The 19,335-nt window shown below is 38.9% G+C and overlaps 2 protein-coding genes across 2 annotated transcripts in view; both read right to left on the bottom strand.

Moving 5' to 3' along the window:
* Positions 1–25: 25 nt before the first annotated feature.
* On the bottom strand, positions 26–6,205 carry USP50 (ubiquitin specific peptidase 50). The gene is made up of 7 exons (XM_009817607.2): positions 6,141–6,205; positions 4,898–5,101; positions 4,265–4,460; positions 3,473–3,667; positions 2,851–2,993; positions 1,611–1,743; positions 26–995 (listed from the first exon to the last, which is right to left on the bottom strand). The coding sequence occupies exons 1-7, from the start codon at positions 6,203–6,205 to the stop codon at positions 819–821; spliced, it is 1,113 nt and encodes a 370-aa protein (XP_009815909.2). The 3' UTR covers positions 26–818.
* Positions 6,206–12,226: 6,021 nt separating this feature from the next.
* TRPM7 (transient receptor potential cation channel subfamily M member 7) overlaps positions 12,227–19,335 on the bottom strand; it is a 57,712-nt gene continuing 50,603 nt past the window's right edge. The window contains exons 30-40 of the mRNA XM_059823938.1: positions 19,183–19,253; positions 18,635–18,672; positions 17,912–17,937; positions 17,514–17,564; positions 17,360–17,425; positions 16,441–16,724; positions 16,051–16,133; positions 15,514–15,719; positions 14,868–14,919; positions 14,670–14,776; positions 12,227–13,712 (exon numbers count right to left, since the gene is read on the bottom strand). Of these exons, the coding sequence (XP_059679921.1) occupies positions 13,582–13,712; positions 14,670–14,776; positions 14,868–14,919; positions 15,514–15,719; positions 16,051–16,133; positions 16,441–16,724; positions 17,360–17,425; positions 17,514–17,564; positions 17,912–17,937; positions 18,635–18,672; positions 19,183–19,253 (1,115 nt within the window). The 3' untranslated portion in view covers positions 12,227–13,581. The remainder of the gene's footprint in view (positions 13,713–14,669; positions 14,777–14,867; positions 14,920–15,513; positions 15,720–16,050; positions 16,134–16,440; positions 16,725–17,359; positions 17,426–17,513; positions 17,565–17,911; positions 17,938–18,634; positions 18,673–19,182; positions 19,254–19,335) is intronic.

Genomic DNA, 19,335 nt, shown 5'->3' with positions numbered 1-19,335 from the left:
TTTGGTGTTTTCATTCTCAACTAGTTGTGTAATGGTCAGGATTCTACATAATGACAGTCTGAGTCATATGCACACAGTTTAAAGGTTCTTCAGATGAAAAAAATACTACTTTGTGTAGCACTGACTAGTTTAGAAACTATTTTAGTTGCATCTTGTGTATTTCCCTGCTCTGGATTTGGGTTAGCTTTCCCACTGATTAGGTTGGCATTCAAAAATCTTAAATCCTCATTCTGAGCTTCTATACGTTTACGTGCATGTGTCTTGCTGATAGAGTTAAGACCAGGAGTGATTGTTTTCCAGAAGCTTACAAGCTGCAAACAAATTTGCAGTGCTAGAGGGACAAAAATGACAGTACTATAATAATGCCTTTTTCTTTCTCTTAGATTAATGGTCACTTCATCCCCTGCTCTCTTCTGAAACATATACCCTCAGTGGTCTGGTCGTTGCTTTCACCTTAGTATCCTACTGTCAGTTTCTGAAAGGCAGCTTAAAACAATGTAATTTACTTAACCAACAGAGAAACAGGAATTTTCAGGTAAGTGCATCTATATGCTCAGCATTTGTGTTCTTCTGAGGGATGTATGAGGTTTGTCATGGAAAACGACCATTAGACCTTGTACAGACGGAGCAGATGCATGTTCCTTAACAGACTCTGAAGCTGTAACTCTTCTCTCTAGAAATTGCTTCCTGAAAGACCACAACAGATGATCGGTAATGCAAATGCTCTAGTTTATTGATGAAACAGGACTTCGCTGATGCTGCCAGTGACTTCTAATTGCTGGCCTACTCACTGTTCATTTTCCACGGCTAGCGGATTTTTAACGGGTGCAGAGAAGGCCTTGGCAGGTGTAGAATAGGAGATAAGCTGTGTCAGTCTGCACTGAGGAGCTTGGGACCTTGGTGATCTGTGTGTCATTAAAGCTGTACCAGTTTTCGGTGAGTGAGTGCTTGCAAAATGCGGTGTAGTGGCCGTCATCCAGAAAACCAGAGTGGTTCTGTAACAAACAACACAGTCTGTTAAAACATAAGTCTCTCTCTCCTTATGGGCAAAGCTAGGACTTGGCAATCATTCCCCCTTTTGGGGAATCATATCCCCCTTTGGCCTACAGTGAAGAATATTAGTTCAAATAAATGCTTTAAAACAAGAGCAAATAGATGATGATTATGCTTTGCTATTTTGCAATATTAAATTTGCAACCCAGCTACTAGCCCCGATACGGGTCACTATAAGCAGGCCCCACTTGCAGCGAGTGATGGAAAAAGAGATCATTTAGTCCTTATTTAGAGACAGGATCCATGCCGGATCAGCTTGTGAGTTTATGCTGAAAATGCTGAGGAGGCTCCTCTCAGGTATTATGTGCCAGGAGAGGCTCCAACCAGGTATTATGTGCCAGGAGTGCATGCTTTTTAAAATCGGGATGTGGGGGGAAGAAGGAAAGAGAAGTGATAACTTCTCCTATCTTCTTTGGTTACATACTGTTACTGCATTATGTCCATGGCAGGTAAAAAAAATAAAGAAAAACACTATGTATAAAGTCCAAACTAACACAGGCTTCATCTGCTCAAGGAGGCAGGGCATTATGAATAAAAGCAGAAAAGGCAAAGCTCACCACTACAGCACACAGGCTGTACTCTGCATCCTTGGCGAAAACTGGGGAACTGTAAGGAGAGAGATCCAGATTGCTGAGTGGATAGAAGATGTCAGTTGAGAGTTTCCTTTTGTGTTTGCTTTGCCATTCAAACCTGAAATAAAATGTTGAACTATTTTAAATAACACTCAACTTTTCTTGTATTGTTGTGCTTGCTTAACTGACTTTCCTAGGGCAAGGGAAAAACAACTGACTACTCAGCATTTTGAAGTAAAGATCTGTATTGAGTACTACTGTAAACTGACAGAAAATGCACTAAACCCACAAGAGGTGTCCAGCAAGAAAAGCAAAGATCTTGCTTCATGATCCTTCTGTCTATTAGAAATGGCAGAAGCCAAATCTCTGCACCGCTGTCACTGTGTCCTAAATGTTTTGGACTGCACTGTTGTCAGCTCTTCTTTCATGCCAGGCTCCACCCCTCTTTCTTCTGTAACTTTTAGTACAACACTATACTTTTAAACTTTTATAACGTGGCCAAGGGCTGCAGCTGAGGACAACAAGTTCATTTGAGTGCATCAAGGAAAGCAGATGCTGAATGGAAAATTAAATAACTTTACTAACACAGTTCTGGGAAGCCAAATCCTCCCAGACTAACTTTCTTCATAGGTGGGAAGTTGTTAAGAAATTTCAAAGAATAAATTTAGCATCTGGCCATGCGTGACTAGTAAAGTCTGCTAGTCAGAAGCTCTTACACTGATGCAGTGCTCTGTTTAGTAGACCCAGTTGCTGAGACACGATTTAGTTAAGGGATAAACAAAAATACAGTGTTTCAGCTGCAACAGTGACAAGCAGAATGCCCTGTTTCAGTCCTGTGCTGAGAACCCAAGCCACAAGCTCTCCCACTTGCCCCAGGACCTTGTATTCACAGGGATGGCTGACCATATGAACCGCCGTACTAATCTGTAGTCAGTCACTCCTCAGTGGAGTTTTTCTTCCCTTTGGAGAAGAAATCCCAAATGTTGTGACTGGAATTTGGTGGGCTGGAGTACAGAGTAAGGCAGAACACATTTGAGTTTTCAGCAATGCAACTTGCATGTTGGACAGGTATATTTCTGTAACTGCCCATGTAGCTTCCAGGTATCAAAAGTACTAAAACCACCCAATTGCAGTGATTTTTTTCTTTTATACAAATGCAAGTGACTGTCCTTCATGTCTCACAAAGCTTAAGAAACAGCCATGTCCTACCCCATATAGACTGTACCTCTTCAGGTGAAAAATAATGACCTGCGGTGCCTTGGTTATGGTGCCCTTTACTGCAGCATCTTGTTTAGTTCCACATGAGGAACAGTGGATTTGGTTGTTCAAAGACAGCGTGTCTTGCTGAAAGAAGCATTTGAGACAGTCCTGTAAAAAAAAAAAAAATTCATTTGATCAAACAGATTTCCACACCTGAAGATCCTAAGCAAGGTAAGAGAAGGGTTTGCCATATTTTGGAGCTCTCTTCCTAATTGAAGTGTGATGTAGCAAGGCTGACATTACAAATACATTTGGAAGAGAAAGCAGCCAACATTGGCTTCCTTTTTCCCCGAAAAATGAGGAAATACTTTGATGAGTGAAAGAAACCCTCACGGTTGCTATTGAACAATCTTAATATCCCTGATCCCATGGCAACTCAGGAGCCTTGCACCTTACAAGCCTCTGTGGAGCCCAGAGCAGTGCAGAAGCCCCACTTCTCCTAGGAGCAGCTCAAAGACTGTCTTGTCCATCAGTGCCCAGGAAGCCAAAGTAACTAGAAACCTGCATCTTTTTAACAACACATACTAGCCTCAGCCACCTATTCCCACACAAAGCAGAAAGCAGCAGGGATGTATTAGAAGTCGTACCTCCAGCGAGCACACGGTCTTAGAAGGGATGGGCAGGGAAAGAACAGTGAAGCTCTCGGGTCTATCAGTGGTGGTCTTGCATTCCAGACATGTGATACCGTAACTGAGTTGTCCCTCAAATAACTGCGTGATAATAGATGTTTCACTGACACTCTGTCTGCTTATTTTTGCATCGGTTACGCATCTTTTGCTTGACTATATAGAAGAAAAAAAAATTAATAAAATGTAGATAACCAACTGTTTCAGAAGTGCCTTCACTGGGTCTTAATGGTCACTGCCCACTGCCTGTGTAGGCTAGTAGTCTTGTCACAGAACTTGGCTCTAAAATGCTATTACTTTACTTGATGCTTCATACATGCAAAGTAAGCTAAATTCCTTTTCTGAAAGAAATTAAACAAAAATAGAGTATTCTGGACATTAGACAGGAGTGATTTAATTGCTAGACAAGCTCTTTATCAGTGGATCTGAAGAGGAGAAAGGCAGACATGAAGATGTCAGGCAGATGAAAAAGGGGAAGAATGTAAAGCGTGGAAGGAACAAGGAGAGGGAGAGGTGAGGATAACGGAGCTACAGACAGCATTATCATTTAGATGGGGGCTGCAATTTGATGTAGCATTAGACAAGAAGCAAATGAATTGTTGTGGGTATGAAACAAAGGAAGAAAATGACAATTTTTAGCAGCCACATCACGTAGTTCAAAAGAGGATAGGCAATTATTACCTAGAATGCTAAATCACGAAATGTAAAGAGGAAACAGTTACAGTCCCCAAAACACCACAGCTGGGCTCTTACCTTCTTGAGAGCCTCGTGGAGCTCATTCAGCACACAGATCAGAAACTCCTGTGCGTCCTGCTGAGTCCTCTCGCTAAAAGTTGGGTACCGCTTCCTAAGGACTGAATGAAAAACCTCCGGGGAAACACAGTCGAACTCTCCAAGCCACATATCGGACATCAAACAGCCAAAGGCAGTCACAGACTCGCCATTCTCCCTTGGAAAAAATAAACATAAATTTCAGGTAAAGTATGAAAAGATGGTGGCTCTACCTTCAGATGGGAGCGTAATCCATAAACTTTGAAAACATATGCAGATACAGAATGGCTCTGAGAGCCTGTCATTTGGTTTGAGGGACTCTGCAGATACTAGAAAGTAGCAGGAATCATCATGGAGACAGCAATGACAGTAACTGGTATTACCATCAAAATGACAAAAAGGAAGTATAATGCTTAAGTTACCCAGCAAGGAAAAATGACTCGGGGTCTCAGGGGAAGGAGAAGGAAACCAGCTTGTAGCCAATTTGACTATAACTGCCTGCTGGGGCGCTGGTAGGTGGCTGCCTCGGACGTTCTCATGGCAACACGTAGCTTTTGGATGGAAAGCGGCACTGCCAAGCAGAAAAATATAAGTAGCGTGAATAAATCAACTTACTTGCGTAGGGCTGCTTTGTACTTTCCTGAGAGGAAATACTCCACAAGCGGTGGCACGCTGCAGAGGCACTGCAAAATTGCGTTCATGTAGCATGTGTTGCCCAGATTGCTCAGGCCGGTGAGCCCTGGGCACTGGCTGTTCATCTCCATCGGTTTCTTGCAGGAATACTTCACGCTTTCCAAGCAAATGGAGCCATACTTCCACCTACTAGGAAAAAAACCCACAAGAGTGGAAAACTAAAATGCTATGGTGCTTTTCATGTTATGTTTTTTAGAAAGCGGTACTGTCTTGAGGAGACGTTTCCTGCCGTTTCAGGATCTTCTTCATAAGTCACATTCACATTTACTTTCATCAAGCTAATACTACAGCGATAGAGTCTCTATCTCCCACCGTAAGCTCTTCCCAACAGGGTGAGATACATCATTAAGAAGTATTATTTCAATAGCTGGGGTTTTAAAGTTATGCCTATAATTCCACTCAGTCTTTGACTCCATCCACTATTACTCAAAAACTATAACCAGCTGTAAATAGCTATCTTACGCATTTCTCCCTACAGAATGCATATTGTATCTCATTTCCTCAGTGGTCTGGTACTTACATGTTTTCTAAAAACCATAGGTTGCAGTCCAGATACTACTATAAACAGGTTGTTCTTTAGACTTTTTCCATAAAATGTTACTTAATTCATGTTAAGAAAAATTTAGTAGGTTTGTTTTCTTGCTGCACAAGTCTGTCCTGGACCAAACTGTCCCCATCCCCAATTAGGCAGAAGAGAGGTCTGAACACAGACCTTGCACAACCCAGATGTGCTTGCTGAAGTTGAATTTTTAAAAGCTGCTATTTTATTCTGATGTGGAAGGAGGGAAAATTCTGAAACCTCAACAATGTTTGTAGAACAAGAAAAGCCATTTCTTTCCCTTCAGCTCCACAACATTTGCCCATGTTCCTGTTTCCGAAGACCTCCCAGGCCGGCAGCCGTTTTCTACCATCTGCTACCTACAAAACTACTATAAAACTGTTTCTTCTTAAATTTCAGTAACAGCAGAACTAACGTTTCCAAGTAGCTCTGCCTATAGACCAACCTCCTATGAAAACGCTTAATTCTATCTTTTATAGCCATCTCCGATAAACACCGACTCGGAGGAGAAAACACAGGACTGCCAGGTACGGAAGATGGCTCGGACGCCACTGGCAGCCTTGCAGGGAGCCTGTGCTTGTCCCAGCTCAGGGAGGCTGCTCTTACCCTCTTTTCTTCATATTATCACCTCTTCCGTCCGGTTTCATGGCACAACTAGCACGGTCCCACATGTCCCGTCCCGTCTCCTGGGCTCCCCTCGCTCCATCACTTTGTGACGCCGTTCTGTTCTGTCAGTTCTCATCCAGGGGAACGTGCCCAGCCCGACCTGCCTCCGTCTCCTTCCTACACACCACCCAAAACAACCTTGGGAAGAGACGGGCACCTGCCGATTCCACCGGGCAGAGAGTTTCAGCCTGACCTACATTTATTCATATTTGCTCATACTTGTATTAGCGTTTATTATTGTCATGCTCTGACGGAAGGGCAGTGACAACTGAGGGTGTTGAACATAAAAAGTTGGAACTAGCTCAAAACATCATGCTAAATTAGTTCATTGGTGTTAAGAAAATTTTCCTGGGGAAAAAAGGGTAGTGGCAGAGAAGTGTCTTTTTAATTAGCTAATGAGACAGTGTAGTTGATCTCTGAATTTCATACACCGCTGAAGAGCAGCAGGTTTTCCCTATTTAACATACAATTTGGGAAGTAACAAGTATCCACAGAAGAGACCCAGGAATCCATTAAAAAAACTCCCTAATTATCTTACTACTTAAGCTTCAAGCAAAGGATGTCTCCCAGTGCTCTTTGGACAGCTTATCTGCTGTCACTGCTACTGATCTCCCAAACTGTGTATCTGCAAACTGAGATATAAAAGCAACACCACCCCCCCCCCCTTTCAAAATCTGATCTACATTTTGGTAAATGCAACTGTAATATTGTACGTACTTTACCAAGAGTTTCAAATGTTTTCAAATCTAAATTATAATCCCGTGGGTTAAACCTAAAACTTTTAACGCATATGTACAAATGACTGAATATGTACCAATACATAAGGATATTCACAGTTGGTTTTTTCCCCACCCTGAAATATTTCATTAAGTTTTGTTGACAAATCTCAACTAGCTAGGAATTCAATTCTGCCTTTTTCTGCAAATTTATTCAGTTCAAATATGCAAGGTATAAGGTTGAAATGCAATGCGTCTTCCCCCATGGGGCTGTGATTGTTTGTACCTAGATGGAGGTACTTCGTCAAAGGGCTATAGGTAAAACACAGAGGCAAGTACATGTTGCAGACTTATGAAAAGTCCTGCTGCAGAGCAACTGCAGTTGCTTGTTTTGCTTTGGATAATTGAAATACACCAGACATTCCCCAGCACACATGCAGAGTATTTATGCACTCTTATTCTTATCTCTGTGCAGGTATAGATTGAAACCTGTAATACATCTGTAGTCTGTACAGAAGTATAGGACTTCTGTAAATTCTCTGAAAGCCTATTTTGATGGACCCTTCATTCTCATTTCTATGAGAGCACCTCCAATGTTTCTGTGGTTCCAAGCCCCTTGCTTATTCCTGCAGCCCTTCAGGGAGAAAGAAAGTATGAATGAACTTCTAATAATGTACACATACAGAAATAAAATTAAAACGGAATTAGGACAGTTGTAACATGGGAGAAAATATCAAAAAAGGACAGGAATAGTCAAGAATTCATTTTACTTTACTGGAATTTAGCCACTTACTTAGATAAATTGTATTCAATGGGATGACTCTCCATAGTTTCCTGGTTTTATCTTCTTTTTGACAAAAAGAGTCATGGTAAGTACCCGTTCCTAGTTTGGAATACAGGGTACACTGCCAGCAGCTTGCATTCTTCTCCCAGTTAATGGATGTTAGATGCTTTTGTGATTTTTCTCAGTGTCTCCTTTATCCTTGATTTTAGCAGCTTTTCCAGTCTAAAAACCAAACCAAGACAAGTCAAAACCGAAATTGTAATGTTTTAGTGATGGGATGTATAGCTTCATATTTTCTTAGGGTAAGAATGGGCTAACGAGGCTTTGGGTCACTAGATTACCTGTCATGCAGTTATAAATATCCCTTCAAAGAAAGATAACCAATAATATAAATTGGTTTTATTCTTCTGTCTTCCCATGAACCATTTTTGTCACTGGCAACTGACATAAGTGCTTCCAGTACTCGTCTATCCATGTTCCTCATTGCTCACGGCACATCTCTCCTACCCCTGGTCTCTCTCACGACCGGCAGGTTTGATTCACAAAGCCGCATCCTGGTTCCTGCTCTACACTGCTGCTCCTTTCCCACCACCCGTTCGGACTCAGGAGATCTCCCTCCCCAGTCTCCACACGCAAGTGGAAGAGGAGTCAGATGATATTAGTTATCAAGTCTTACTTAGAACAAATACCTTATTTTCTACCATGGACTTAACAGAAGGACATACTGACTGATTGATACTCATGTAGGATGGAGGAAGTCAGATGTTTCATGCAAGCTTAGGGCAAGGCTGAGCTAAGGCTATGGCAGAGGCTGAGGAATGACCACAAACATCTCACTTGAAGAAACAAAATTCTAGCAAATTTCTGCAACAGATCTGCTCAGTTGCAGCAAGGGTGTGAGGGATGTGGAAGCTTCCTCCTGCCTAGCGTCACCTTCCAAGGGCAACTTTTGTTAGAAGTTAATTGCATTTTTGTGGAAACAAGAGGAGAGAAGGCTGCCGCTGGTTGCAATGGTCATTACTCACATCTTCTGAAAAGGGAAAGCCTGAAGTTTCAATCTCAGAAAATAATCAGCTCGCCATTTTTCTTGACTCCAAAGCTCCCTGCAAGAAAGAGTTTTTCAGGTACTGTTCAAAAAGCAGTTTGTCCTAATCCTCCTCTTCCTGCTCTGGAACACCCCTCAGCAATTGTTGGGGCTTAGTTTCCACTTCTACTACTACTTATATCACTATCTGTATCTCGTACTTAGCACAAAACCAACAATCTAGCAGCACAGTACAAACATGGAAAAACACTACCTGGAATTTTTTAAAATTTTTTTTTTTTTTAATTAACTTCTGGTGTAGTGCAACAACACATGCTGACATGTCTTCACCCTTCTACGTGGTTAAATAATACTAAGATATATTTCATTATTACTAACGAAACAGTAATTAGCCCTGTACCCCCGGCGTATCTTACCCTTCCTGCCCACTTCATCTGGAATTTCCATGTCAGGAACTTGCTCCTCGATTTTCTTAGTAAGCTCCTGTTACTGGACTAAATATTCTTATCATCTGCTCTAAAAAAAAAGCACATGGCACAAAAATAAATTACAACCCCAAAGGCTTAGCAGCTACAAATTGTTCACGAGCTTTATGTTTACAGTGATGTGCTAGCGCATGCAACCACAGTGTTTTCTGGAGTAATTTGATGCACTTAAGTTCTGCCCCCACCGTAATGGACATGAAGGAATTGTGTCTTGATTTCACTCCATTAATGACAAGCATGAGCAAAGCCAACTATTTGTTTAGAGCAAGAGCACCAAGTAAGGTATGTTGTAAAACATGCTGAGAAGAGTAGACAGAAGGAAGGAACCAAGTAATTTGTTTTTCTTATACAGGACAGAGAACAATGACACTGCAAACTACTTAACAGTTGGCAGCATTAACGAGAGCTGTTTCAACTTCTTACCAAGAGTCCTTGTCTTCCTACAGAAGGGGAACACATTAAAGAAAAGAAGGAAGATAACTTGAAGAGACATATTGAAAAGTACTATGGTCATATACAGGCTGATGGAAGCATTAAAAAACACTCTTTGAAACCATTATTGGGAAACAGTAAGTTAAATTCAACCTGTAATAGCTGTCATGCAGGTTGAACAAAATTTGTATTGAAAACTATAAATCACTGAAATCATTAAATATGTTGTTGGTATTTTTAAAAGACTATAAATCCATGTAGCTGAATCTTACTCTTGGTACTAAAATCAGCAATGCTAACATGCATCATTCAAGAAGGCAAAAGCATATGCCTATTCCTACTTTTTGCGAAATCCGAATCAAGACCTTGATTTACTATTTTAACATAACACAATATACAAATCCACATCAGTGCTACCTAGTGCAAGCTCAGGGGCTGAGAATTAACTTACCGTTACTCTCACCACAAAATGGATTACCTGCAAGGAAAAGTGTTAAGTGTAAAAAGAAAGATTAAATCATCAGAAGTCTTTTCAGAAGCACTGTTATATTTAAAAAAAAAAAAAAGTCTTTTTTTCCAATTGATCTTTTAGGAACATTCAACATGAACTGTTATTATCAAGTTTTCAGCATTTCCCCCCTCCAAACTCTTGCAGTGTTAAGTGTTGTGGCATTAAGTGAGATGCAACCACAAAGAACGAAAGTGTAGGAAAGCCGCCGGCTTAAAAGGCAAATCCCTCCTCTTCCGAATCACATGGGTGCTGAGCAGCAGCTAGGAAACCAGCTCCCCAGAAGACTCACCTTTCCATATCTGCCACAATGTATTTGGGATTGGTTTTCTCCGAAATGTTTCAACACCTAAATACTGCAAGAAAGCAGTTAACAGTGCTAAATTGGCTGGATTAATTAAAAGATTAAATTAGCGCACTTGTATATTTGAGGATTTTGCATAAAGAAGTATTGATGCTGGAGGAAATTAAAGTGCATTTTAGAACAGAAGTTAGATAAGCAACCAACACTGGTCTACAAGTACGTGATATTCAGTTTAACCTGTTATTCAATGGTTTTTCTTCTAATGAAAATATCCTGAGGATGGTAGTAGGGAATCAAAACTATCTGTCAGGGAAAACAATGTCATACCTATTTCCCTAGATGAGAGATACTCTTACCCTCTTAGTAGGAAAGTGACTGAAGTATTTCAGATTTCTACTAAAAATAATTAGAGGTGGTTTGAATTATATTCCTGTACTTAAAAACTAGGCTCTAACAAGATACACTGGTATTTTGGTTTTGGATAGTTAACAGAAGTTCCAGTGCTGCTTCTCCTTTCCTCTTCTTCAGTAATCTAAAGGCAATTTAAAAGCTAAAGGATCACAAGTCTTCTCTATTCATAGAGCACTTCAAGAGTGACAAGGCTGCAGCAGAGGAGTGACACTTGATGTTCTCAATCAAATTAAATTACATGAGGTAATCTTCATGTTCCTACAGCCTGCCATCAATAGGAGATGGTATTATCCTAACACAGTCAGGCTACTTCAAACCAACTTGGGTTTGTTATTTTTTTGCCACCGCCCCTTTCCAAGGCCTTCCCTGAAGGACACTCACATGTATAATTTTTTTCTGCTAGTGTGAAGGAGAATTTGTTAAAGTTGTAATTTTTACCCCCCTCAATTTAGACATAGGCTTCTCATATGATTCTAGCTGTAAGTCTCACAGAGTAAGCTAGAACTCATGCCAGAAGATGTACAGAAATACGTACAGTGTTAACCACTTCAAGTCTTACATACATTCCCCAACCCTATTTGTCCCTTTTGGTCTTGGAAAGGCTTCAGGCCCTTGTCACTGCAACACGGGGCAGAGGGAACACTCCCCACTATCACACACATCATAAAAGTTGCATCTGTTTATTTTGTTAAGAAACGAGTCACAGGCAATACTACTGAAGGCCAGTATCATGGTCGTAAAAAGTAACTGTGGGTTGTTAAGTATTTCTCAGGAAACAAGTTTCCTAACTTTTACTTGGAATTTTCGCAAAACGTTTTTCCTATTTCATACACTGAATTTGGTCACATTTTCACAACACCTGAGGCTCCTCTAGAAATCCTTCCCAATTTGAAAAGCCAGTCTCAGCTTACAGATTAACTGCTGCTGTTACTTGGCTAAGAATATAGCATTAAAAAAGTGTAAGTACATCTTGAATAACTGCCCGTTACCTCACAGCAATAGAAGGGGATGCAGACAGGCATCCACAAAGCAGCTCCTAATTCAAAACAAACATTGTGAAGAGCTTTAAGATATTTCTGTCTCATTTACCCATTAACCCCGTCACATATGTTTGTCTACTGTGAGAGTTTTCACTTCTCCCCCCCACTAGTTTCTGGTGTTAGCCAAAGTTGAGATACCTCAAAGGTAGACAACTGCTTTGATCCAGCATGGCAAATTCTACTTTTCCGCATAAAGTGTTACTTAAATCCACCCAAATAACCTTTCAGACTAAGACGGACAGCAGAAGTCTGTAAACAAGAATAAATTTATTTTAGATTCTTTAAAGATTTAATGATATACAAAATGTATACAGTATTATACCCTTATAACATTTTACCTTTCCCCGTCAAACATAAAACACCATTTAAACAGCTATTGTGTTCGTGCCTTAGGTCTGTATCTATAAGATACACTACTGAATAAAAAATTTATAGAGCTATATACTGCCCTTTTAATTAAAAATTACAAATTAGTACCTATGTAAAAAAAAAAAAATCGCAGCATGAAACTTCAGTTGGACGACAGTTTTTTCTTGCTGAATGCTCAACAATATTTGGGACAGTTAAATTACATTTTATTGGCATGAAGGTGCATTGCAATCTCCCGTACTTTACATAATGCTAATCCAACCCTAGTCTCTCTTAAATAAGTACCACAAATAACATAACATTAAAGATGTTTTCTACACAATTTTAAATACATTTAAAAGTTATGTGTACATTCGGTTTTGATATACTGGTTTTACGAGATCTTTGGAAGGCATAACTTCTGAAGCAGTCACTACGTACGAGGAAAAGCACTTCCAACTTGTGTTCTTACAAGGCAACTTATTTGGACCAGTACATACTATTTCTTCTATTAAATATGATTATACCAGTCTATCATGGCTTTGTTACTATTCGATGGTGACTTGACAAAACTGAAATGTATAAAACAGGAAATTTCATTATGCACAATTAGGGCTCTATTCCACAAGGGGGGGGGGGGGGGAAGAAAACACAATAAAACCCAGCTTTACAGCCATGAAGCTGAATCCTGATTCAGGAGACTTTCTCTCTCTATTGGAACAGATCAAGTTCCTACCTTCAACCTCAGCCTACTGGCATCATACACACCTCACTTGGCTCTGTCCTCTTCAAAAGGCCAGGTTAAAAGACATCTGGTGAGAAAACATTAGTGGAACACTTCCAAAAATGCTTGAAGTATACTCTGGCATTACAGAGGTAGGTACTTTCGCCTGTCTTTTGCTGATTGACAGTAAGACAGCTGCCAAACAGACAAATGCTTTACCTTAAAACATCAACTACCAAAATCCTTTTGGTTGAAGGCATATTGCACACCACAGGACTACAGAGAGAAAAATCCTCCACTAAACCAAAACAAAATAAAAAAAAACCTTCTGCTAAAAAGCCCCTTTAAAAACGTATCTTAAATACTTGTCATTATTCCACCTGCAAAATGGTCAGCCGCCAAGCTGTTCTCTGTAGATGGTTATCACAAGTTGTTAGGTCCTTAGATTATGGACCAGCCAAAATTCCACTTAGACAGCAATCCTTGTTTTGACATGTTTCTTTTAATTATAGTGAAGGAAAGGTAAGTGACAACTTTGTGACATTCCACGAAGTTTGGATGAAGCCACTGATTTGGTCACATCATTAGAGCATCAGACGAATAGAATTAGCTGAATCGGATTCTTTGGTGCAGCTTCCAGGCTGAATTGTCAATTCAGGGGAATCATCCTGAGGAAATATGATCTTGTCAGGTGTGTAATCATTCCTCTTCAGATCTGTACAAACAAAATGAAGTCATATTGATTACTATTTCTTGACCTAATAGAATCAATGGGGCATAAAAGTCTTTCAAAGAATTGGGTATACACATGTACTTATAAAGAAGAATTCCTCAATATGCCCTGTGTCAAAAAAAGGATGTTTTTATCATACATGTAATCAGAAGCCTACAGCTCTGCTTTAAAAAGTGATGGAAACTTCAGAATTATTTTATTTATAGATATTATAGCAAGTATTGAGTCAACTTTCCATGAATCTGTTTTGATGTTACCAGGATTTACAACTCAAATTTAAAATAAATTACTTCTCTTCCTGTGAGAAACAACCTGGAAGAAAAATGTGAAACAGGCAGGAATCATGCAAGCTCCTTATGCTGTTCTGCTGGAGTCTAAAAGTCTGATACAGAGAAACCATTTCAAGGTTTGAGATGAGTGTAGTGTAGTCCATGCAGCAGAAATATCTGGAATTAGAAGTTTTTAACAGAATGAATTTCTACAGACCTAGACATGTTTTTTTTTAAAAAAACCCCAAACAACAACAAAAAAACAAACAACAAAAAAACCACACAAAAACCCAAACACCACAAATAAAAAAAAAAACCATAGACCACAAAAAAAACCCCAAACCAAACACAAGCCTGAAGGTTTGCAATCATCTTGACCTGCTTTTCCTACTTTTTCTAGGAACCTTCATTTTTTTACTGTAGGTTCTGAAGTCTTGATCAATCTAGTCTACCTTCCTCAAATACTGTGCATATGGATACAGAACACACAGACATTCTTAATTCCTTCATTCAGGATTTTATCTTAAAATGGCATATCATCTTAAAAGTAATATGACAAAACTGCTGTTTATTACTTACTCCGCTTTCACAGCATGACATAACTATTTTGTTACATATCATACATTTCATGACATGAGTGTCGCAGAAGAAGAACTACAGCAACTCTTACCAGGAAGTTTAAGCTTCCTGCAGCAGGAATTACAGTGATGCTTCGCTCTGAAGTTTTTTATTGCATCCTCTCCCAAATTGGCTGGACCGAACACCATATCATATGACCTTAGAAATAAAATGTACATAAACATGGGTTGCATGCATTTTCTAGCGAACATTTTATACTACTTCTCTTTAAACCCTTCTTTAACCTTACCTTTTTTCTCCAGCTTTTATCACAGAGGGATCTGTCAAATTTTCACCAACACCTTCAGACAGCACATGAAGAAAAAGTTAAATCTGATACATTACGTAAATGCATTAATATTGAAAAGCCTTGGCATCCTTAGCTATGACTTCTCAGCTTCCCCAAGAATAAAAGCAGGGGGGATCAAATGATATGTGATACTCTTTACCCTTCCAAAAATTGCTCCTAAACAAGCACTTCGTACTTCTCAGGTTTCTTCTACCTATTTTTACATCTGCCTGCAATTCCTAACTTTAGTTTTCACCCATGAGAAAGAAGTTTCCTATATAGTTATCACAGCCAGAGTATCTGACACACAATTCAGGAAAAACACAGCTTACCATACTGGCACCATACAAATGTGCCAAAAAATAGACCTTCTTATGGTGCATACCTTAGGAAAAGATGTATGCATTTATATTCCCTGTGTTGCTGTAAGATTTAATGCCATATTTAATAAGACAACCATAGATTCAGATCGACTAGACCAAGACACACTAAATAATGCTTGCTATTTATTACAGGCATATGAATTCTTAATAAAATGCTATCACAAGAGAAAAATCCCCATACATCTACCTTGGTCCCAATCCCAATTTTAAAATACAGACATTACCTTGCAGATCTAGTACTAACAATTCTCCTCTTGTATACTCATACGTCCAATGGCTGAAAGCTAGCATAACCTCCTCTAGCATGTTAGTTGGAATTATTTCATCACCATTATTGTTGTTGTATTTTCTAAACTCTCCAGTCATGCACTCTTCAACTGCAAACCACTGGCCAGCAGAATGGCAATATAACAGGAAAACTTCCAGGAACCTAGCAAAAAGCATACTTAATGAATGTATTTCCAAAAATAAATGGCACATATATCATCACTACTAGATTTTTATTTGATTTACTAATAATTTAAATAATTTGCAACTCTTACACAAAGCCATTTATATTATCACACTAGGCTAGAATTGGTGCAAAAAGTATCAATCAAAAATACTGCCAAGGATAATTCTGCTTGACACATTCATAGTAACGTTCGAAACATATATCCACATATCAGTACCCTAATATACTTGATCCATCTGCTAACAACCCTGTAGGCCTTCTTCTGTGTCAAAAGGATGCAACACAATGAAAGCTGAAATACACTCACCTGGGAGAGTATGGAATGGATTTGGGCTTCATTTGATTGAAAGCAAAGGTGAGCTTCTGTGCCGCCCTCTGCTGTTGGATTTCCTACAATTCAAAGCCCGTATTCCATTAGCTGCATTTTATGACAGGGAACATGAAGGAGCCAAAAAGGCAGCAGGAACAGTAAATGTCTATTCCCCCAAGACAGTGTAACAAATGACTGACTTCTTAAATTATGTCTACGTTTTAAGAGTTTGAGCTCTTTGATGAAGTAAACCATACTGGAGCAGAGTTTTTCACCCTTTAGCTCATACAGAACCCCAGACTAACAATTACATACTAGTTGGGGGTGGGGGGGATCCTTTTTAATGTATACTGCCTACGTTTAATAAGTGACAAGGATAAAACTTACTCTCAAGCACAAGTGTAACACAGTGTCCTCCTTATAAATGCTTGACCAAGTATTCACAACTTCAGGAAGGAAAGACTTGATGATATAAAGATGTCCTGATTTCAGGATATCATATTCTGACCACGTGCATACTACTTTAAGAGCTCGACGTAAACCTCCTCCCATCTCCTCTTTACTTAAAAATTCAATTTTAGCACAGAGTCCTAGTTGTGACCAGGAAGACATGCTGTTGTTCAAGATGCTGGGAGAACTTTCTTCAAGGCGATACACAGTGACTGGTTCACCTATGTTACAACACAAAAAGCAATTACTGCATTTCATTTTCCAAGTTTAAAATTAAAAGCACTGAAACCCTATAGTTTCTTAATATTGCAGCATATTGAAATCTAAGTTGTTAATAACAACCTGAATTAACAAAAAAATTTAAATTACCCAGTGGGAAGACCCCTCTCCAACTTCTTTCATACAGCAGTAAAGTAGGACAGTGGTTTTGTCCTCCTAATTAGAACTATTAATGACACTGTTCAAACAGCATTAAGAACACTGAATAAATGTTTGTTTACACTTTATTCAAGTCAAGACAACTTAAAGGGATCCTTCCAGAATAGTTTGTTATAAAAACTGTTAGTACAATACTATCACCACTGCATCACCATTTCTGAGGACAACAACAATTAGATCTGGATTTCATAATCAAGTGAGCTGCCCTAGAAAAGGTGTCATACTCATTTATATTTTTGAGTGCTGCAAGACAGACACTAGACTTCTTTTAGTTCACTAAAACTTTAGTTTCACTTGCCGTGAGCAAGTGTGAAATTTGGCTTGATCATTCTATATTAGAAGGAATCTGTACAGAGCTTACTGTGTTTTCTTCCCCAAAAGACCACAGTGAACCAGAAACAAGAAGTACAATTCTTACCTCTGGGAGGCACAGGAGTGAATGGAATGCTCTGTGATAATCTCATCAAGTTATTTCTTTCTACAGCTAGACAAAAATTACAGCATTTATTAGAGTTTAAGGATCAAATAAATGTTATTAAAAATATGAACATTAGTTCATAAGAGGAACTGACCTGAGTAATAGTAATTGATGTCCATGATAGGCTTGAAAGGAGAAGCAATGCCTGAAAGATTAAAAAAAGAAAAAAGAGATACTGCCTGCTACCTATATTGTGTATTAAAATTACCACATGCAAAGAACACTTGCCAAGTAACTAGAGTTTGAAAAAGATTTGCGGTGCAGAAAGTTATGCATCATGCTTAGCTCTTCAGTATTACAGGGGGAAAATAAAAATTAAAAGACTGTAGTGCTCAATGGTAGGCTATTTATTTAAAAAAAACCAAACCAAACCACGCTATTATCTGTCCATTAAGTTCCAACTTATCAGTAGTTAAATACATTCTCACACAAGACCCAAACAGTTGCTTATATGAAAAGCTCCCAGCTTTTTTATAGCAGAGACAAACTTACCATTCAATGCATCTTCTTCAGATGGCCTGTGAAATGCCACAAAACCAACAGTCATTGCTTCTTAAAAAAATTATTTTGTATTCACCGATTTTGACACTTCATCCTAGGTCACCTTGTTAACCTCACAGTACTGCTTTTATCCTATTTTTTCAAGGGCAGTACAGGTTTCTTAATTACGGAACAGTAACGGAAGGCTGTTAAGTAATCTCATGTTTTTAGAGCTATACTTTAAATACCACCAAGTCACGCACATTATGTAAAGTTTGCATCACAAGAGCTCATTCCCACAGAGGTGCTTTAATTAAAACTTGTTCACAACAGCTTAACCTTCTGTTATCAGATTAATAAGGTAATGGCTTTAACAGTTAACTCAGGGGATAATTGTTAACAAGAGCAATGTCTGCACAACTTCAGAGAAGGTTTACAGTTTGAAAGGTTGGGTAAAGACCTTTACCAGGAAGCTAGCTCCTTAGTAAGTGTCAACACAGTCATTTTCATTTAAGGGCATGTTTTGCCCTCTGACATGTGACCCCATTAATCTAAATAGAACCTGTCAAAGCATTCCAGGGAACACATTCAGTTATTTATTAGAAAAAACCCTTAAACCTTGTTTTTTCATTAAACACAACTGAATACCACTACAGCCAAAGACAACAACCAAAAAGAAAAACCAATCAAAATACAGAATAATAAAATTGCTCTATTAGTAGAAAGCTCACTTACATTTGACTGCTGTTTGAAGGTCTACCTTGTAACCAATCCTTTAAAACAAAGAAGGTTTCAGTTTTGTAAGGAAAACATGGTGTATTTAATTGGAGATGGGGTGGTAATATGTTTTAAGATCTTGCAGTACAGCCTGTTGTTTATCAGAAATATTTCACCAGGCTGTACTGAACTACAGTTGAATGGAAAGACTCAAATACAACTGAGGAATGGTAACTACAGTTAAAATAATAGATAAGGTTAAAATCATAGATAAGGCTATTATATTCACTACTGTTTTACGGATTATATAAATAGTTCTTTTCGTAAACAAAAAGTTTTGGTTTTTTCCATAAACAGGAGGCAACACGTTTTTATAGGGAGAATATGCACGATACATAGTAGAGAACATGCACAACTTCTTCCCTCAGTCAAAACAGGTCTCCTTCTGTTGCCTCCTTGAACAAATGAGTCCACAAATCAGCATTATTCTTTACACAATCTGTTCCTTCTCCTTTATTTGTTCAGTTTCAATTTCTGCTTAGCAACAAAAAAAAGAGGATACAAACCGTCAGTAAGGCTGCTTTAGAGTCTACTTGCTGAGTGTCTTCACTCGATGCTCTTCTACTCTTGCTATATACTACGAATGAAAGAGATCCATAACTGGGCAAAGAATGGCACGTGTCATTGTCACTTACTTATTTTATATCAGAGTGAGCAAC

The sequence above is a fragment of the Gavia stellata genome, chromosome 13 (assembly GCF_030936135.1).
Source record: "Gavia stellata isolate bGavSte3 chromosome 13, bGavSte3.hap2, whole genome shotgun sequence".
In the NCBI taxonomy this organism is placed as follows: Eukaryota; Metazoa; Chordata; class Aves; order Gaviiformes; family Gaviidae; genus Gavia; species Gavia stellata.
Note: the sequence above shows the minus strand (reverse complement) of the source record. Positions and strands in the feature narration are given on the sequence as shown.